The 19,702-nt window shown below is 41.0% G+C and overlaps 4 protein-coding genes across 4 annotated transcripts; 1 reads left to right on the top strand and 3 right to left on the bottom strand.

Annotated features, from left to right (window-relative positions):
• Positions 1–4,486: 4,486 nt before the first annotated feature.
• Positions 4,487–9,181, bottom strand: LOC145712252 (myosin-binding protein C, fast-type-like). Its single transcript, XM_081789940.1, has 13 exons — positions 9,092–9,181; positions 8,865–9,038; positions 8,664–8,822; positions 7,695–8,551; positions 6,947–7,520; positions 6,773–6,903; positions 6,578–6,734; positions 6,323–6,531; positions 5,970–6,284; positions 5,338–5,929; positions 4,870–5,295; positions 4,741–4,827; positions 4,487–4,672 (listed from the first exon to the last, which is right to left on the bottom strand). Exons 1-13 carry the CDS (start codon positions 9,096–9,098, stop codon positions 4,590–4,592), a joined length of 3,771 nt encoding a protein of 1,256 aa, XP_081646066.1. The 5' UTR covers positions 9,099–9,181; the 3' UTR covers positions 4,487–4,589.
• A 112-nt stretch (positions 9,182–9,293) lies between these two features.
• On the bottom strand, positions 9,294–11,951 carry LOC145710925 (uncharacterized). Its single transcript, XM_081788639.1, has 8 exons — positions 11,739–11,951; positions 11,318–11,680; positions 11,018–11,274; positions 10,718–10,971; positions 10,415–10,673; positions 9,890–10,374; positions 9,578–9,812; positions 9,294–9,534 (listed from the first exon to the last, which is right to left on the bottom strand). Exons 1-8 carry the CDS (start codon positions 11,935–11,937, stop codon positions 9,466–9,468), a joined length of 2,121 nt encoding a protein of 706 aa, XP_081644765.1. The 5' UTR covers positions 11,938–11,951; the 3' UTR covers positions 9,294–9,465.
• Positions 11,952–12,932: 981 nt separating this feature from the next.
• LOC145710975 (uncharacterized) lies at positions 12,933–15,083 on the bottom strand. Its single transcript, XM_081788690.1, has 5 exons — positions 14,850–15,083; positions 14,173–14,792; positions 13,875–14,125; positions 13,539–13,797; positions 12,933–13,496 (listed from the first exon to the last, which is right to left on the bottom strand). The coding sequence occupies exons 1-5, from the start codon at positions 15,046–15,048 to the stop codon at positions 13,119–13,121; spliced, it is 1,707 nt and encodes a 568-aa protein (XP_081644816.1). The 5' UTR covers positions 15,049–15,083; the 3' UTR covers positions 12,933–13,118.
• A 561-nt stretch (positions 15,084–15,644) lies between these two features.
• On the top strand, positions 15,645–18,808 carry LOC145712251 (serine incorporator 5-like). Its single transcript, XM_081789938.1, has 10 exons — positions 15,645–15,985; positions 16,059–16,247; positions 16,292–16,474; positions 16,515–16,751; positions 17,178–17,519; positions 17,565–17,685; positions 17,739–18,188; positions 18,231–18,344; positions 18,387–18,491; positions 18,553–18,808. Exons 1-10 carry the CDS (start codon positions 15,928–15,930, stop codon positions 18,557–18,559), a joined length of 1,806 nt encoding a protein of 601 aa, XP_081646064.1. The 5' UTR covers positions 15,645–15,927; the 3' UTR covers positions 18,560–18,808.
• Positions 18,809–19,702: the final 894 nt, after the last annotated feature.

Below are 19,702 nucleotides of genomic sequence, written 5' to 3'. Positions count from 1 at the left end.
GTTTTTATGTGGCGACCGACGTGTTATCAAATAACAGCTGGGCTTGTTCGACAACCGATTAATTTGCAATGGCTTTTGATTTGAAAAGGCACGTTGTTTTTGTCGACAAGACACGTTCATAAAAATGTTCAATTATGGTCGATAAAACAACTTGTTTAGGCACTTTATTTATTTCCTTGCTCTAACAATTAATTAAGGGCTTCGCTAAAGTTCTGGAAAGAAAGAGGTGCCAATAAGTATTGTCCGAGAATTGAGTTCCTCTAATAATCGAGAGTGGCGCCCCCGAGTCGTCAAAAACCCTCCCCTTCAGCCCTGTCATTTTTGTCTTCAAGCAAAAAGAAAGAAGTTCATCATTTTTCTTTATCATCAAAAATTTTGAATTATTTTAAAATGATTTTGAAACTTATTCAATTCTCTCTTATTAAAATCATTCTAGCCGATCAGGTGAAAAAAGAGAAACTTTTGAATAAACTTTTTTATCAGAGATTCAAAATGAAAATTCTAGCTGGCGAATTTGTACAACACAATTAACAATCCTCAACTGTATGATAAGAAATTGAGGCCTCATGATAAGGAAAAGCTCAAAAATGAAGGAAATTTTCTATGGAATCCGGAATAATTTTTAAGGATATAGCCTATGAAATTGAGCTTTCAACGCGCCTAAGTTCAATTTCATAGGCTATATACTTAAGATTGTAATCGAAAATAAAATTGGCGTTCTCATTTTAGCGGGCGATATACCCTTATTCAGATTTGTCTGAGGGTATAAAATAAATGCCTTTCTTTATAATTAGTAATATATAATATCTTTTTGAGCTTTTTAAAAGATTAAAGCCGCAGAAGTCAACGTAAGTTTCTACATTCAGGAAAAAGATTAAAACGACTGACCAATTCTCAAATTATCCCAATGAAATAAATCGACAGGTTGAAATCTAAAATGCAGTCATTCGACTCTCTCCAAGAATCGACAATGGATTATAGATTGACCATGTTTTTGCGGATGTTTTGGGTGGACCCAAGGAATTGTTCAATTTTTAACTAGATTCAAAAATAAGGTCAATTTCAAATTTATGATGAGATTATTGGTAAAGGATCCAAATCTTCTTGTTTCCCGATTCGATTAAGATTTAAAGTCTCTTTTAAAAACATCGGCTCTTTTCCTTACTGTAGTTTAAATCATTCATTATTGCTCTCGAAGGTCGAGAAGAATAAAAATAACATTTAAAGTACTGTTTGAAAAAAGGGAATCGAACAATTCACAAAGACTCACATTTTTCATCCCCAAAGAGGACTGTCTCACCAAGGCTAATTGCTCCTCCGATGTCAAAATGGAGCAACTCACAGGTCAGCCAAAAAAGACATTTAGCACCTTTCGGGAATAATCCACGTGACTGTCAAATCACGGGCGAAATCGGATTTTTACTGTAAATTCCACAGACATTCCCAGTTCAAAATCTGTCGGGAAAATGAACTTTGACAAGAAAATTGGCTGATTTAAGGGCTTCACTGTTGTATTCCTGTGATTTTAGTGCACTCAGACGTGCTCAAAGCAATTTGGAAGCCAGATTTGTTCTTTTCGAACGAGAAAGAAGGCTCGCCCCACAAGATAATCACCGAAAACGCGCTCATCCGCATCAGGTAACTCCAGATTTTCGAGCCACTGTATTTGGCATGTTGTACAGCAGATCATCGAGATCATCGAAATAATTTTGAATATGCATTTGGTTACTTTTGTACTCGAGTGCTTCTACTTCCCTTATGTTTATTTTCTCCTTTTGCTTCTTGAATCTGCTTGAATATGAATGGCTGAAATTTAATTGGAAATTGCTTAAAAATTTATGCTAAGAGCTTGAACGTGAAACCGCCGCAAGATTCGATGATTAATTGATTATGAAAACTAAGATTGTATTCAGAGAGGACGGACTCGTCTACGTTTCCATACGCTTGACAGTGGTAGCAGCTTGCAGAATGTACCTCAATCATTTTCCTATGGATGTTCAAGGTAACAATTCAGCAAATACATGTTCCGGAATTGCCAGCCTTTTAAAAATGCCTTCTTTTTTATAGCTAGGATGCGAGAAATTCTCAAAATAAGTAGGCAAAACGGAGAAGAGCCAATAAAATTGCAGTATTTTTAGATTTAGCCAATCAAATGCGAGCAATATCGATTTTTGGGGGTTGAGGAGATGTGTTTGCTCACCTTTGATTGGCTTAATCTGAAAATACTGCAATCTGATTGGCTCTTCTTCGTTTTGCCTACGAAGTTTGACAAGTTTCCCCACCCTAACTTTAAAATGGAAGGCACTCTTATCAGGTGACTGAAAAAAGGCCAAAAAAGACCAAAAATATATATTAAAAGATCTGAAATAAGATTTTAAAACCGCAGATTGGCATTCTGCGGTCAATTTGCCCCTACATGTTGTTTTTTTCTATTGAGACAAGCTGAATCCTTTTTCAATCTTTTCTCAGTGACAAGGGCCTAAGTGTTGATTTCATTTTTTAAAAAGGGAGGCCGTGGAATGAATTAATCAATTGTGTGAAGATGTCTTAAACGCAAGGTTAATTAATAATCGACAACTACTTATTAGTCTGTAACCTCCGCGCCGAGAGCTTTGGCTACAACACGAATGATGTTCAATTTCACTGGACAGGAAAGAGGATTTGACTATTCGTGTTTTCCTTCCATAACTTATCAATATTAACACAAGCTTTTGACTGTCATTTGAAATCACTGAAAATGAGGTCGATATCTTCTTTTGAAATTTGAATAATTCTTTGTTTGACATATGACCTTTAGCCAATCAAAAGCTTTAAAATAGACAAGCAACCAATCAAATTCGATTATTTCAAATATGGAAGTCTAATCCAACTCCAGACACACAAACGCCGCCGTTAGATTTGCAGGTATTTTAGACTGTATTTTTAACTGTACATTACTGCTGAATTAGGACGATCTCCAAATGCCGCAGTTCAAGTTAGTCGGTCACCAAACCGCAGTTTGCGACAAAGTTTACACAAGTGGCACATACACTTGCATCGAAGCCAAGTTCATTCTAAAGGCAGGGGTTTATTCAGCGCTTTTTCTAGCGAAATTATTACTGTGAAAACCTATTGAAAAGAGGGAAATCGGATACTATTTGATTCAAATCTACGTCCCATCCTTCCTGCTCGTAATTTTATCTTGGGTTTCTTTTTGGATCTCAATCGAAGCAACGCCCGCTCGAATTTCGTTGGGAATTACGACTGTTCTGACAATTTCTTCAATGCGAAATGGCGCTGCGATGTCACTGCCAAAAGTTTCTTATATCAAAGTAAGTTCGCAAGAAGAAAAATCAGACTCGCGATCATCAATAACCTGTCAGAAACGCCCTTTTGAAAGAGACTCTTTCCAATCAATCCCATGACCGATGACGAGGGAGGGCGGCCACTTTTCCGATATTTTTAGTGACGACTTTTTTCTTAGGCTATCGATATTTGGTTATCATTTTGCATGGTATTGGTTTTCGCCGCGGTGTTGGAATATGCGATCGCCAATTATCTTTATCGGCAGTCAGATGGCATCTTGGCCCGCAACTCTAGGTAGGAACAAAATATCAATATACTTATATTATTTGATTAATAGGCAGATGCAGAAAGTTATTACTAACCATATTTTAGGCGATTGAAAAAGGGACATTGCAATCTGGTCTCGAAATATCTCAAAAACTGCAGGAACGGAATCCGACTCAAAAACAATGTTGATCTTCTCTTCCTTGATTTCAACATCCTTTTTTCGATTTCGGAAATAGAACTCTTCGAAAACGAAAAGCCACAAAGAAAGAATACACCAACGGAAGCGCTCCAAAAATCAACGGAAGTATGAACGGATCAGTATACTGTGCGAACTACTCGGCGCATTACGATTCGCCTTCGTATTTCAACACGAAATTGAACGGAAATGCGAACATTCACAGTCAGGATCACAGTCACTTCGATCTTCATCACCAAGTTCCTAAAAATTCTACGGGTAGGGGTTTCATTCACTTTCACCGATAAAAGTCGCGTAGCAAGTAGAGCGGAAGACGAAGATGATGAGTTGGCTGACGCACTGTACTATAGGTTCAGTTTCAGCTCTTTTCATTTGCAAAATGAAAGCAAAAGCATTAATTATTCTTTGAATATTTGTAATATACTATAACTTCTGAAGCAAAAAAAAAAGGCATTTGTCGAAGAAAATCGAAAAAGAAAGCAGGGTGCTTTTTCCGTTCATTTTTACCGCCTTCTGCCTCTGTTATTGGATTTATTACATGGTCTGGTCAAATGAGCTACAGGTATCAATCAAGATTTGTAATCAGGTCTCAGTTTCTATCAAAAGACATGGCTTGACGACGAAAATACAATCAAATATAAAGTGAGTGAGGATCGAAACTGAAAAACCTTTTGTTTATTATTTTGTATAAAGAAAGTTCACTGCCTCTTGAATAAAAATCATGAAAAATGTCAAAAGTTAACATGTATTAGTTTTATTTATGTATGTGCAGTTCGAAAAGTCCTTGACTAAGTGTGAAAAGAAAAGCTAGAAGATTTGAAGCAATGGAGAGGATGTCCATTTATTTCGGCTCCCGGACCATAACTTGGGCATCGCAGCTGACTTCACCGTGTTCGTTGTATGCTAAGCAAGTGTAGGTGCCTTTTTAAGTGGCTCAGATTTTGTGCATTCTAGGGATTGACAATTCTAGGGATCTGTTTGAGCCATTCCTTGATCTTGAGCTCTTGGACGTCGAATTTCAAGCTGAACGACTCCCATTGAAGCGGTTGTTTTGTACTTTGGATTGTCAATAATCTCGACTGAATTTGATTAGTTTTTATACCGGGAAGAAAAACTCGCACTTTTGTTTTTGAACCATCTGATTTTCGGCTTAGGATGTCCGCGAACAGAGCAGGAGATGGTGCCAGTGTAGCCGACGGTTAATTTTCTGTTGTTCAGAGGAAGAGTAAAGCTTGGTGGCTGGCTGATATCACGGGACTTGTACTCGGGTTTGGTGTAGGTGAGAGTTTCCTTCTCGATCTTTGCGAATTCTTTGGTGGCGATTCCTTCGGAGATTCCGACTTCGTTTTGTGCTCTGACGCGGAACTGGAACTCGTTTCCGACGATGACGTCATCAATCGAGCACTTGCAGTGTCTGATCTTTTCGTAGACGATGAACCATTGTCCATCGGGGCCTGATCGTTTGTCTCGCTTCTCAACAGAGTAGGCGAAGATTTCTGAGTTTCCATCGTCCTTTGGTGCCTCCCACTCCAATTGAACGGAGGTTCCTAAATGAAATGATCGACCATTCGAGAAAAAAAATTGCTTACCAATAGTTTCAACAATCTTGAGCGCTCTTGGCTTCGATGGCGGTTCAACGATTGCCACTCTGATAACTGCGATCGCTTCTTTATCGCCAACAGCCAGGCGCATTTTGTAGCAGCCAGTGTCAGATCGATCTGTGTTCCTGATATGGAGGACAGCCAGGCCGGGGCTCTCTCGAACAGTGACGTGGTCGCCAAGAGGATTTTCTTCCAACCCTTCTGGGAGTGTGCTTACTCCTTCTTCGGGCAAAGAGTCTACCTTCGTCCAGGAGACAAGGGGCTTTGGTCGGCCAACAAAGGGGACCTGGAAGTGAAGTTTCTCGCCGCATCGAATTTTGACCAATCTTGTCAGAGGTCTCGGAAGGTTGATCCTTGGATCTTCCATAGCTTCTGCGCAGACGATCGGGCCGAAGGTAGTCCACTTTGATCGGCCGGCTGGATTCTCCGCGGCCATTCGGAACATGTAAGTCTTTCCAGTCTCAAGGCCGTCAAGAACTTGAGAGTTTGCATCTGGAGCGACCTTTGTCTTTTTCCAGTCTTCCCATGCATCATCTTCAAGTTCCATCAAGGGATTTTCAGAGGATGGATTCTTCAAGACCTAGAAATGATTCAAAATAAGAAGAAAACTGATTGATGACCTGTAGCTGGATCAAATAGCCCTTCATGCCCAAAGCACCCTGGTCCTCTGGCGCAGCCCATTTGAGCTCGATGCTTTCGTCGGTAGTAAGACCCTTTCTGATCGAAGGAATCTCGGAAGTAGGCGCCATTGGGGTGAACGACTCGGAGACTGGCGAAGGCTCTCCGACTCCAACTTCGTTGACAGCTGTCACCCGGACTTGATAAGCGGTTCCTTCGACCATTCGACGGGCGAGGTGGTTGTGGAAAGTAATCAGCTGAGAGTTCAGGCGAATCCATCGGGAAGATGCTGTCTTTTTTCGCTCGACAATATAGCCCTGTTTCGACGGTTAAAAATTGGATTTCGAAGATTTGATAAAATAATCAGAATTTCAACCCCTTCCTGAACTTCGCATCCACCAAGTTCAACTGGGGGAGTCCAGTCAACTCTGCAGCACTCATTGTTGAGCTCGGAGATAATTGGGATTCCTGGCGCTCCTGGTTTGTGAATAACTAGCAGTTTGAAGTCGATACTGTCAGTTCCTGCTTCAGACTTGAGTTTCAAAGTGTAGACGCCGGAATCAGCTGAAAACGATGGTTTTTTTTTCAAAAAAAAAATATTTGAGAATACCTTTGTGAACAGCTGGGATATGAAGACGGCTTCGCTCGGCAGAATTTTTGATCTGAGCTCGTTGAGTTGGGTCGGTGGGTTTTCCGAAAGGCTTGTCAAATGGTCGATCTAAGGGGTTAGTGAACTCGCCAGTTTGAGTCTTTTCGCAAGTCAATTCCTAAAAATGATTGAAGAAAAGTTTGAGAGCATTTTTGCCTTTTCTCCGATGAACCAAGACACTTCAGGAGCCGGATCTCCAGAAATTGGAATATCCAAAGTGAATTTTTGACCGGCTTTGACGACGATTTCTTTCTCTGCGGCGAGGGAGAGGCAGATTTTTGGAGGAACTAAAATCATTTATAAGATGATGAAAAACTCATTATATGAAACCTTGAGGCTTTTCAATAGTGACTGCGTAGGTCTTCAGAGTCGCAGTGATTCCAGTAGGCTGTTTATGATCCTTAGAATCAACGAGGAACTGATATTCGCCCTCATTTTTCTTTCCGACTTCTTTGAGAACGAGTTTTCGGTCGGTTCCTTCAGAAACGATTTGAACATTTTCAGATTCCTCCAAGGGTTTGCCGTTAAATATCCATTTGCCAGCGACTTCAGCGTCGGCGACAATGCATGAGAACTCAGCTGGTTCATTGACGTTGACGTTGACATCGGAAAATCGAGATTTGAACGTAGCTGGCTTCGCGTCGACAATAAGCTCTCCAAAGGATTTTGCGCCATTTGTTTGAATTTCATAAAAACCAGCATCGCTCTTGGTGATTTTCTTGATTTCAAAGTTGACCACAGCGCCGTCTCGAGAAATCGAATGATTGTCGTTCAATCCAATTTCAATTCCATCTTTGAGAATCTTGAATCTGCCGTGCGCGGTGCTCAAGGTCGCGGTGAATTTCGCATCCTCGCCCTCGACAAGCTGCAAATCTTCGAAGCCCTTATCGACAGCAGTAGGCGCCTGAAAAAAGCAGGGTTAGAGATAATTCATCAACGGAAGAAAAAATAGCGAAGATCAAGTCTGACGGGTGCAAAAATGACACGTCTGAGGTGCTACTTAGTGTTGCGCTACTTTTTTTATGTGTTTTTGAACATGAAATTGGGAGTCGAAAAAATGATATCAACAAAGACTCACCTCCAAAACATGGACTTCACAGGAGCTCTTCTCCTCTCCAGCTCGGATTTCAAAGAGTCCATCGTCCATCAAATTAGCATTTTCGATAATTAGCTTTCTGAACTTCCCTCGCTGCTCGATCTTGAAATGAGTGTTCTGCGCGGTGATTTCTTGCCCATTTCGATACCATTTTGTGCCCAAAGCTTCGTTGGCGACTTCGGCTTCGAAAACCAATCGACCGTTGTTGGCGACGCATTCGGTATCGGGAAGTTTGGTTTCGTACGCGTTTGATCGCTTGTTAGCTTTTCTATTGGCGGCCATTCGCTTGAGCATTCCGCGGTAGTCTTTCAGACCGTGCTTGAAGCTGATCTTGTCATAGTCTCGAGGGTTGGCGTCGCGGAGGATTGACCAAATATCCACTTTTTCGCCTTCTTTGTCCTTGGCAACCTGTTTCTGGACCTTTTTCAGCTTTCCTCGGAAGTCCAAATCTTCTTCTTGGACATTCTTTGGCAACTTTCCTCGAACAACGACGATTCCAGAGCTCGCGGATTTTTCGGGCCCGACTTTCAACTCGAAAGTCTTGGAATCCAGTTGACCAGCGGCAGAAGTAACTTTGATCGTGTAGATTCCAGAGTCGGACATTTTCGGCTTGGTGAATGTTAAAGTGTAGGAGTTCTTCTCGTTTGACATTTGATAACGGTCGCCCGCGGTGATTTCGTTCCACTTTCCCTTCACCCATTGAACTCGAGGGGGATGGAGAGGATCGCCCTTGCCGACTTCGATGGTGATCGAAACTGATTCTCCCTCAGAGGAGCGAACATCAGCTGCCTTCTTGATGATCCACCATTTTCCGTCAGGGTCTCGAGCTTCTGGATCTTCTGGGTCTAACGAATGGGTTTGAAAAAGAATGAAATTAAAATTTGGTGCTCTTCAAAAAAGAAAGTGCTTGAAAATAATGGTGCTCAAATTCAGTGAAATCGTGCTTGAAACCCAAAACAACAGTTTCGTTTATTTCCGGATCACCCTTTTCGATTTCGATGACGGGTTCTGCTGGCTCAGGCGTTGGTGGTTTTGGAGGAGCCACGGGTTTTTCCTCGGCTTTGGGCTCGTCTTTCTTGATTGGGTGGATCTTCTTGTCTTCGATTTTAGCTTATCGAAGTTTAGTTATCTTTGACAGTAAATTTGATCTACCTGCAGCTTCTTCTGCCTTCGCGTCTTTCTTTTTCTTCAGACCTAATTTAGGAGTTGGAGCTGGAGAAGCTTCTTCTTTTGCTCCGAATTTCGAGCTGACCTTCTTTTTTTTCGGAAGACCGGCTGGTTTTGTTGTATCCTGTCTATCCGCATCTTTGAATGAGAATTTTTTCACTGAAAGAATTTTTCATTATTTTCAATAAACGAAATGAAGAATGAGTTCGAACCTGGCATCTCTTCGCAAAATTATCTTTTCTTCCTGCTACTCTCTTAAAATGCCAAAAAAATGATAGCGAGCTCACGCCTGGGGCGGAAAGACGCAACTGACAGAGCCATGCCGAATCAGTGATCAGATTAACGCCTAAATTTAGCATTTTTTCATCAATCTTGCTTATCTTTGGGAAATTAATCAAATGCCATTTTCGATGAATAATTTATTTTGATATTGATCGTATGAGTTTGTATTTACAGTCATAATGAACTTTGTTCAGTATATGAAATATTATCATATAAATTCAGTTGCATGAAAGGATTGATGATAAATTCGCGTCGATAATATTTGTCATTGATAAATATTTTCTCGGGGTTTTTTGGCAATAAATTAAAGTCCACTCGCAACTTCCGTCGAACTTCTTGATAACGTAATTGTCGAAGCATCAACCCAAGCACCCTTAAAAATCCATTTTTAGGCAAGTCAAATCACTTGATCTTACCGGGTATGTATAAGTGGTAGTCTGACAATTGACAAAGTCGACAATATCGAGAGTAATCCATTCTGGCATCCATCCATCGTTACTCTCTTCTTTGATTTCAATTTCATCAATATTTTCGAAACAAGAATTCGAGAGAGCAGACGTATCCCAGTCGAACTCGTCTGTACTTCCAGCGTTCAAGAGAGGGCCGGTACTGTCGATCGAAAACCACGTGTCGCAGCCAGTCTTTGGTATTCTAAAATGGATAATTTTACTTTCTGGTGAAATTTTTGATTGATTTTTCGGAATAAAAACATTCGTGAAAAAACTTACCGGAAAGAAATAGTTCCATCTGAAGGATCACCACCACCCTGATTTCGTGTCTTTGCAGTAAGTGTCAACTTCGGTTCCGTACTCAGGGAGCAAGAAACACTCGCTGGACAGTTGTCATCCATAGCGACAACTACGTCGAATCGGCAAGAGAACAATCTTGCTTCGCCGCAAGGGATATCATTCCAAGCAAGAGAGGTGTAGCTTTCAGCACAATTTTCGATGCCACCAGCATTATTTGGCTCACCACCAGCCCAATTATAGACAGTGCTTTCAACACCAGTCACGGTAAACCACTGGTTTCCATTTTGTCGCTCGATTCCGAGCCACTCTCGCTGAGTACTTTTGATGGTGTTGTAGGTTTGGAGATGATCCGCATTATCGAAGAAAGCAAGGTGTCCTCCAACTTCATTGCAGCTGGCTTTTGCTGTACTGTAATCGACTGGAGTACTGCCCATTTGAGCGAATTTGGGACATATTTTCCAGCCCTAAAATTGTTTTAAGATTCAAAAGAAGTTGCGGACGTACCTTAGAAACATGTGGACGGGAAATCGCAGACTCGGGGAAAATATTCTGAAGCGAGCCTTTTTGAACGTATGCGTTGCGCACTTCGTTGGGCCATACTTCTCTTGTTGCTCCAATGCTTGTGACGTCGTAAACAGTGCCGCCCACGACGAAGAAGTCCTCTTGAATATTATAGCCATCAGGAAGATTTGGATTTGCGTCGGTGTGGTCGTATTCAACCATAACAGGACTGTCAGGGTAGTCGTAGAAGGCAAACCAAGCCCTTGAAATAAATGATGTCATCGAAATTGGGGATATAATTGTTACCTGACTCCAGCAATTGTGTGTGATGCCATAGTGACGGTCATCCAGAACTCATCATTGTATTGATTGCTGAACTGAATACTCCTCGGCAAGGGATTATGCTTTTGAATATCGTAATCGCCATCTGATGATTGTTTGCCAGGATCGGTTGTAAAGGTAAAGAAGTAGTTGTCCTTGGTAGCAGTGTAGCCTGCTGGCATTTTGATTTCGAAGCTGATCAAAAAGTCGTTGCCTAAGTTTCCTAGATTCGCATATGTCTAGAATAGAAAATGATCAAGATTGAAGACAACGAAGAGAACCAACCTTAGTCGAATCAATAGTTTGGCCATCAGAGCAGTCCATGAGCTCAAAGCAGTTTTCCTTGCTCTTGCAAGGTGAGCAGAAAGGATCAGCATTGTCGTATCTGCAGTTGGCATCTCGATTGTCAGGGTAAATCAGTGGAAGAGTCGAGAAATCATCTTGAGCGCCAGCCATTGTGGTGAAAGTAGCGAAATTAGCTTGAAGCGGGCAATCCCATTCTGAGCAAAGGAAGACAGATGTCTTTTTTCCACCATGGCATCCTGAAGATTTTTTGAGTAACAAACATGACTATCTATTTTTTACCTTGCAAAAGGACGATAAATTTTTCAGTCGCGTATTCATAAGATCCTCGAATCACATATCCTCCTGTTTCCCCGTAAAGATGCTTATTGAGCCGGGCATTTTGCCCCTCCATCGAGCTCTCGTCAAAGTAAAAATCCAAAATGTGCACTTCACTCTTTGGGTAAAACGATGTTCTGGCATACATTCGACTTCCTTCGATCTTTCTTCTTGCGTTGCCTCCAAGCATTCTCCGCAGATTATCGTTTGAAGTAACTTGTGTCGACGTGACTTCGGCGATTTTGTTGGTTGTCCAGCGAAAGTTCATTTTTTGGCATTCGCCATTATCGGACATGAACGAGTCTGGCGTTTTTGCGACGACAAACACTAGAATAAAGGTCAAGAGAACCGTTTAATGGATATAAAGATGGCTCTTTCAACTTACTTTCATGAAGAGGTCCGCCCAAATTATCCGCATGAAGAGAGTCAAGTGGATGCGTTTCTCCGTAAACCAACATATCTCTCATAAAACACTCGGCATTGCCTTGCAAATGCTCTGCTATGTCGTTCTGACCGGTGAATGCTTCTTGAAGTCTTGTGTATGTAGCGAGTCGGGATTTCGCGAGGAAATCAAAAATCTTCATTTTTTTGTTTTGAATTTTCTTCTGAGTTGCGCAGATTCTGCACGCATTTATATGGAGATAAAAAGGGGTTGATCCAGCAGGTGGTTGTGAATTGACCGTGGCGGTTGATAATGGGACGCTGATAAGATGACCTAGATAATCTAGGCTAGATTGCTATTGAGGACAAGAGGAGGTTCTAGCGACTAAGCCATGAGTCATTACCACGAATTTCCAAAAAGAAACCTGACTATTTTTCAAAAGTTTATTTGGGGAATATAGTTTCTTATCACATTCTGGTAGTTTGAAAACGGTTGAGAGCGTAAACGAACAGCTTATTTGATTGTTAGGAGACGGCAAGAAACTCCAAGACAAGGAAAGGTGTTTGAACTCAAAGAATAAAACTCGCTTCTTTTTCGCCAACAACCAGGCGCATTTGGTACTAATCTCTGTCTGATCAATCTGTCTTTCTAATATGAAGAACATCCAGCTCTCGTCGATTGTAGCTCAAAGCCTTAGCTTTCTCCTGAAAAAATATAGGATTTCCCTCGAATAAAAACCCAAAAAAGCTTGCTCCTAGCAACATGACCTTGAGCGGCCTGTGTATCCTTAAATTGTTGATCAAGAGATTATGACAAGGGAAACGGTTGTAGCCAAGGGTTAGATCTAAAATTTTCAATTGAAATTAAGGGTGTATCTAAGATAGAAAAGAAACACTTGCTCCTAGGCCCTAGAAGGCCAATTTTCGCAACTCTTCATGGGGGGGAGAGGTCCTCAAATTGGATTTTTCGGGTGCAGATTTTCATCTTTATGACCAATCATGGTGTGCTATATTTTGATTCTCGACTAGAGATAATATTAATTATAATTCAAAGTAAAGATTCTCAGAAACGCTCCCAAGATAGCGCACCTATAAAATGAGTTTTTTTCTGCGAGATTATGAAGATTTCCTGATATTCTTAAGAACACTGCGAGCTGAAATTGAGCTTTTTATTTTCAGAAACTGTTTCTAAGATTTTTTTTTCATTTTATTCGAATGAATTTGTATTTTCAGACACAAAAAACTTTAAACAGTAAATATGATACATTATCATAAATAACACAGGAGAATAAATAGTAAAATCACAAATAAATATGGTGAAAGGAACAGAATAAATTATTGCGTCTGCAAGCGTTAAGAAAATCCTATTATTCTGACGAGGAAATTAAGAACAGTCGTCATGGAGGGCGACCACTGACTCGAAATAGCAAGAGAATAATTTCAGGCTGGCGCAATCGACATCATTCCAAAAGCCCCAGCTGTCGGTCTCGACGCAATTTTCATTACCACCACCATTGTTTGGCTCGCCCATGTCCCAGACAAAAGTTGTGACTAGTGCACCAGTAAGGTCAACCCAATTTCCATTTTGTTTCTCGATTCCGAGCCATTCTGTCCGAGTTAGTTGTGCGTTGTAGGCGCTAATTTCACTGTTGCTAGTGAAATAAGGAAGGTGTCCTCCAGCTTGAGCGCAGGTTGTTTTTGCGGTGTTGTAATCGACAGCAGTATTGCCCATGTCTCTCCACTCTGCGCAAACTTTTGTCCCCTAGAATCAATTTTTTTATTTGGATTTCAAATTGAAAAATACCTTTGCAATATCAGGACGGCTGATTTTAGAGTCGGGGAAAATATTCTGAAGCGAGCCTTTTTGAACGTATGCGTTGCGCACTTCGCCGGTCCATACTGCATATTGCGTTCCAGCGCTAGTAACATCCCTAACAGTTCCGCCGGCAACGACGAAGTCTGGCTGAACATTGTAGCCATCGGGAATTAAAGGGTTGGAGTGGGTGTGGTCGTATCCAACCGCAGCAGGAGCAAAAGTGTCGTCGACGAATATAAAAACAGCCCTAAGATGAAGATTTGATTTCGAAAGATTGTGATAAATTTTGAGAAGCAAATGTCACCCTCAGAACTGAATTCTTACCTGACTCCAGCAATTGTGTGAGATGCCATAGTCAAAGTAATCCAACGTTCATCCCAATTATTATTGGTTGCATAACCAGTCGAGAGAGCATCGTGTTTATGCCGGTCGAAATCAGCATCTGTTTCGTCCTTGCTTGGATCAGTTGTAATTTTGAAGAATTCTTCAAAGTGAGTGGCAGCGTAACCGCTTGGCAATTTCATCTCGTAGCTGATCAAAAAGTCGTTTGTCAATGTTCCTAGGTCCGCGTATGTCTGAAATGGCAAGTAATGATTATTGAAGACAACGAAGAATATTTTACCTTGGTGGTGTCGATAGTCTGTCCGTCAGCACAGTCCATCAGCTCATAGCAGTTGTCCTTGCCCTCGCACGGGGAACAGAGCGGAGTAGCATTGTCGTGCTTGCAGTTGGCATCGCGATTGTCAGGGTAGATGAGTGAAGCAGTCGTAAAATCGTCTACACCACCAGTCATCGCGGAAAAATCAGAGAAATAGGATTGAAGGGGGCAATTCCAGTCCGTGCAAAGGAAAAGGTTTGACTTTTTCCCACCGTGGCATCCTTGTAAGAGAACTGCATACTTCCTGGTATCGTATTCTTCGACTCCTCTAATGAGATATCCCCCTTCTTCGCCATAAAGCTGTTTGTTTAGTCGCGCATTTAGCCCGTCCATCGAGCTTGAGTCGAAGTAAAAGTCCATGATGTAGCTTTCATCGAGAGGGTAGTGAGTTGTTCGTGCATACATTCGGTTTGCGTCCATCGTTCTTTTTGAGCTGCCGCCGAACATTCTCCGAACGCTGCTGTTTTTTGTCACCTCGCTTGAAGTCACTTCGGCGATTTTGTTCGTTGTCCAGCGAAAGTTCATCTTTTGGCATTCGCCACTGTTGGACATGAAGGAGTTCGGTGTTTTCGCCACGACATACACTAGAATTTACGTAAGAATGAAGTCCTTTCTTTCATAACTACTAAGCGTATACTTACTTTCATGAAGAGGTCCTCCCAAGTTATCGGCGTGAAGAGAATCGAGTGGGTGAGTGTCTCCGTTATCCAACATTCCTCTCATAGAACACTCGGCATTGTCTTGAAGATGCTCTGCGATGATGCTGTCCCCAGTGAGCGCTGTTTCAAGTTTCGAAACTGAAGCAAGTCTTGTTTTCGCGAGCACATCGAGAAGTTTCATTTTCGATGTTTTTTTCTGTTAATTTTTGTATTTGATTTTTTCTGACTTTTGGAGATTCTGCAGCGGTTAAATACTGTCGAAAGATGGGGTTGATCGACCATCTGGGGCGAAATTCACCGTGACGGTTGATTACTGAAGGCGATCAGATGACCTAAATGTGCAAGAAGGGAACCTCTAGGAATCATGCGCAAATAAATTAGGCAGTGAATGACTCAAGAGCGAGGACAGACATAATAACGTTATTGCTCTATTCATGGTCATTTGACCAGTTATCGATGGATTTACGCAGCTCTATCGTGGTATTTATACTAGCGTGTGAATCTGACGCTTCTTGCGCAGAAACAAATGTCAATAAACTTTCGAAAATAAATCCTGTATAGAACTTTTAAAAACATAGATTTTTAACAAACCGATGATTAATTCTGACTACCGTAAAATATTCCGCATAAATACTGTAGGAATAAGTTTATTTCAGCAAAAAGGTGTATCGCCAACTGTATTTGATCATTGGATTATTTGCTTTTCATTCCATTCCATGTTTTCAGTACAAAAATTCTCAAGACCGTGTTTTTCATCGAAAATGATGATAAATTTATCATGAGCGGTGCCACCGGAAGAGAGTGTGTCGCTTAGACCGGTGCCAAAAATTATCCTACGGCTTTTTCAAAGGAAACTTATTTTTTCCTACAAAAACTTTACGGTCGACTGCACAGGTCGGAGAAAAGGCGAGTCAGAGGACGGCTCTTTGCTCCTTAGTTCATTGTTTGCCTTTTTGAGTTTAATAGTCGTTCATTGTGGTGGAGCAGATATTCTTCGCACGTCATTCCAAAATTTTTCTAAAAAGAATAGAAAAGAAGAAGTCCAAGGCCGAAAAAACGAATGCCGCGAAAAAGAAAGGAGAGAGAGGAGAAAGTTGAGAAAATGGAAGAAATGAAAGGTACGAGTTTCAATAATATAGCAAAAAGTCGATTTTCGAGCACCCGAATTTGATCCCAAAACACTTTTTAAAGCCGTCAAAAAGCAGCCCGAACGTCTAAAACACTACGATGAAGGAGACAGTAGCGGCTCAGAATCAGACTCAAACTCTTCTTCAACAAATTCTGAAGCAAGCTTCAATGATGAGAAATGCAGTTGTACGTTCGGATGCGATTGCTTACTCGGCCCGAAGAGCTGTCGATTATGCTGTGGTTGTCTTCCAGGTAAATTTTTAATGAAAGAAAACGATTACGTAATGTATTTTAAGCCATCAATGAAAGCACGGGAACAAAGCTGATGTACAGTATTTTCCTGATTATTTTTACAGTCCTAGCGACTGTACTCTCCTCCTCCAAAGTCGTCGAACTCATCAGGGAAAATGAAGCATTACAAGGATTTTGTGATCAAACGGCGACTGAAATCACCTGTGATGAGATTTTTAGTACAACAGGTAGTTGACCTGCTTTTACATGATTTATATAAATGTCAAGGTGTCTATATTATTTTCCTATCGCTTGGAATGTTTTTCTTCGTCCTGCTCTTGCTAACGATAGGGATCAAAAACTCATCGCAATCGAGAGCATCGATTCATAATGGCTTCTGGTTTTGGAAGCTCGTGATTCTAGTGGCAATCGTTGTTGGAATGGGGTACACGATGTTTTTTCATTTGAATTCGGATGCGGTTGATTTATTCTTGGAAATTTGGATGTGGACTGGAGTTGTTACAGGTACAAAATAAAGTTTTATGGCGCTTTAAAAGGTCCACCTTCGATCTGTGGGAGCTTTCGGTACTATTAAAAAATTTTATAGGCTGATTTTGGGCGCTACCTTTTGTTAGATTTTCGCTTGATTCGCGGAGGATTTCAAAGTATTTCAGCCGCATCAAAGTCACTTTGACTGGAGAAATGGGGATGTAGTCCTTGTTGATTTCAGTCTTTGGTTTTCGTTTTCGGCGGATAGCATTTTTGCGCTTTAGTCGATTTCAAAAGACTTTCAAATATCGAAGCCATAATTATATCTGCTATTTTAAAAGTCTTTTCATGGTTCTTGCTCTTTATTTTTCCCAAAAAGGCTTTTGAAGACATTCATCATTGTGAAAAGAATTCATCTGAGCAAATAATTTAATCTGAACTGCTCTAGAAAATGCAATTTAGCGACCCTGTTCATTTTCTGGCAAATGATTGTCTACGTGAATTTTGCTTCCCAACTCAGCAGCAGCTGGGAAAAAGCAGCGACAAATGCCTCCAGTACTTGCTGGAAAGTTTCTTGGTATTCTTTGATTTGGCTGCTATCCGCACTGGTTCTGGGCGTCACAGGCTTCTGTTTCTACATCATGTCGCAAGTCTTTACTGATTCTCCTTCTGGAGCAAATGGAGCGCAGGATACGGACAATATCAGCATCGACCTTGATATCGACCTCAACAACTGTTCAATCAACCGCTGGTTTATCGTCGCCAGTGGTCTTGCCTGCATCTTCTTGCTGCTCATATCTCTATGTATGAATCTACGTAGACAACATAAAATTTATTGACATTTTGAAGTACCATGCGGTAGCCGAGCGCCAGATAGAAACTCGACTAGGGGAGTGCTTCAGTCAGCGCTGATTATTGGTTACATAATGTACTTGACCTTCAGTAACGGATCTCAACTCTTTTACCGGAGGTTTTTTTCGAAATCTTCTTCGAAATAAAATTGCTTCTCGATTCCAAATAAAGCACAGTTTATGCTCAAGCTGCGATCAAGTATGAACTACCGGTAGTCGAAACAACAACTGCAGCCGTTAGTAACGTCACAGTAGCCACTAATCAATCAGTAAGCACTCAACCTGACGATGGATTATGCTACGAACGATGCATGGTTATCCCCGATCATCTCATTTTCCCTTCTTTTCCTGACTACATCAAAGACATTGCAAACGATATCAACACCAAATGCAACCTCAACAACTCTGCTAGTCAAAACAAGCTCGCAATGATCTTCAATTACTTCGTCATTGCTTTGACTCTCTTCCTCGCCATCTACGCCGCGATGAACTCTTCCGAAGTAACGGGAAAATCAAAAGTGGAATCGCCGATGTTCTGCTTTTGCTACGGCGAAACAGAGATTCCGGAAATCAAGAAAATGCGCCTTGATGGACAAAAAATAATCCCGGACGACCGTGAAAAGTAATAAAATCTTCATCAACCGACGATTAAATTACTTTCTAGGATTACATATTCCTACTGGGCTTTTCATTTGATTTTCATCGGAGCATCGATGTTTTTAATGATGACGATTACAAACTGGTTCGTCCCACAAAATGACCTTGAAGCTAATTTCGCGTTAGTACCATTAATCTGTTCGAATTGCTAACAATTTTTTAGGCAAGGAGAAAACGCAGTGACTTTTTGGATCAAAGCCGGGACTACAGTGATAATTGTTGGCGTATATATTGGTGCTCTTGTTGCGCCACTGTTTTGCCCAAAGAGCTTTTTCAGGATCGGATCCATTTCGAAAATGATAAATTAAAGTAGACGAAAAATTGCGGACCCGCTAAAGTCATCAACTTGAGGGAAATGCTGGAACGACAACAAAAGCGCAGTTACTCCCAGTACATCTGTGAAAAATTATGCCGTCGAGAGAATTTAAGAAATATGCACCTTTATTTGTTTCAAACTGATAAAACACAATGAAAGTTCAAGTTTAAATAGTTTCAATATGTTTTTCGCTCAAATTATGCTGGAAATGATAAAATAAGATTTGATAATTTTGGGTTCGAGGGGCCCCGCCGCGCGCCGTTTCCTTGAGAATCCCTGGTTATAATGAAGCTGTGGACCCAGAATAAATTTTGCAAATGTCACTTTCTATCTTTCTGACATTTTGAAAGAGCAACAAGCGATCTTGACGGATTAAAATAATCTTCGAGCAAGTAACACCGGCAACGATAGTTCCTCAGATTGAAGTGAATTCATTTTCTACGATGCGGCAAAAGGCTGACGAAGAGATCGTCAATGATAATCGTGAGAGAGAGAATTGCTCCATGCCAGCAGTTAAATGCCTCGAATGTCACTGTGTTGGTACTGTCATGAACACATCTAAAGGTGTCGTTCTTTTGCCAAGTACGGTGAAAAAGACGCTGATAGTTCTTGGTGGAGGGATGTTGCCGAAATTAAAAAAAGTCGAACCGACGATGAGAAGCGCCTTTGAGCAGGCAAAGGATTTTGCAGAGGGCTTTAATCAGACTATTGAAAGCGAAGAGGACGAAATCAACGGCGGTTTTATTCAGAGGACAAGTAGACAGTTCAATAAGATCAGATCGAGATTCGAGAAAGGCAAGAAAAATGTGAGAAATAAAAACCGGATGACGCTTGCCGAAAAAATAGCTCTTGACAACAGAAAAACGCCTGCTCCAAAGCAATTTACGGGTTTGTTCTCCGACGAGTACGAAAAGGAAGACTTCTGGAAGTCTTGGAAGCGTTTTTCTCTTCAGTAAGTTTCCAAAAGCATATCGAGGAAATTTCATGGCTGTGAATTTTAGTGGGAATGCAACACAAAAACAATTTATTGTCTATATGCTCTTTGGATGCGCATTTTGGGGGATAATTATCGGCATAAGTACTCATAGCTGTCTAAAATGAATCAATGAGAAATTTAAGCTAATTACTACTCGATGCTTGCCGCTCAAATTCAACCCACTTAT

The sequence above is a fragment of the Oikopleura dioica genome, chromosome 1, assembly GCF_907165135.1.
Source record: "Oikopleura dioica chromosome 1, OKI2018_I68_1.0, whole genome shotgun sequence".
Taxonomy (NCBI): domain Eukaryota; kingdom Metazoa; phylum Chordata; class Appendicularia; order Copelata; family Oikopleuridae; genus Oikopleura; species Oikopleura dioica.
The sequence above is the reverse complement of the archived record's forward strand: the minus strand, read 5'-3'. Positions and strand labels throughout refer to the sequence as shown.

What these genes read in the sequence shown, in the direction of transcription:
- LOC145712252 (XM_081789940.1), bottom strand. An exon ending in GTGAAGTCCATGTTTTGGAG is followed by an intron (nt 7,521 to 7,694) that starts GTGAGTCTTTGT and finishes TGCTTTTTTCAG; the next exon opens with GCGCCTACTGCTGTCGATAA. An exon ending in CAAGATTGTTGAAACTATTG is followed by an intron (nt 5,296 to 5,337) that starts GTAAGCAATTTT and finishes CATTTCATTTAG; the next exon opens with GAACCTCCGTTCAATTGGAG.
- LOC145710925 (XM_081788639.1), bottom strand. Translation starts at nt 11,937, where the DNA reads ATGAAGATTTTTGATTTCCTCGCGAAATCCCGACTCGCTACATACACA. An exon ending in ATTTATCGTCCTTTTGCAAG is followed by an intron (nt 11,275 to 11,317) that starts GTAAAAAATAGA and finishes AAAAATCTTCAG; the next exon opens with GATGCCATGGTGGAAAAAAG. An exon ending in CACACAATTGCTGGAGTCAG is followed by an intron (nt 10,674 to 10,717) that starts GTAACAATTATA and finishes ATTTATTTCAAG; the next exon opens with GGCTTGGTTTGCCTTCTACG.
- LOC145710975 (XM_081788690.1), bottom strand. Translation starts at nt 15,048, where the DNA reads ATGAAACTTCTCGATGTGCTCGCGAAAACAAGACTTGCTTCAGTTTCG. An exon ending in GGGAGGACCTCTTCATGAAA is followed by an intron (nt 14,793 to 14,849) that starts GTAAGTATACGC and finishes CGTAAATTCTAG; the next exon opens with TGTATGTCGTGGCGAAAACA. An exon ending in GCCGTCCTGATATTGCAAAG is followed by an intron (nt 13,497 to 13,538) that starts GTATTTTTCAAT and finishes AATTGATTCTAG; the next exon opens with GGGACAAAAGTTTGCGCAGA.
- LOC145712251 (XM_081789938.1), top strand. Translation starts at nt 15,928, where the DNA reads ATGCCGCGAAAAAGAAAGGAGAGAGAGGAGAAAGTTGAGAAAATGGAA. An exon ending in TGAGATTTTTAGTACAACAG is followed by an intron (nt 16,475 to 16,514) that starts GTAGTTGACCTG and finishes ATAAATGTCAAG; the next exon opens with GTGTCTATATTATTTTCCTA. An exon ending in GTGGACTGGAGTTGTTACAG is followed by an intron (nt 16,752 to 17,177) that starts GTACAAAATAAA and finishes AATGCAATTTAG; the next exon opens with CGACCCTGTTCATTTTCTGG.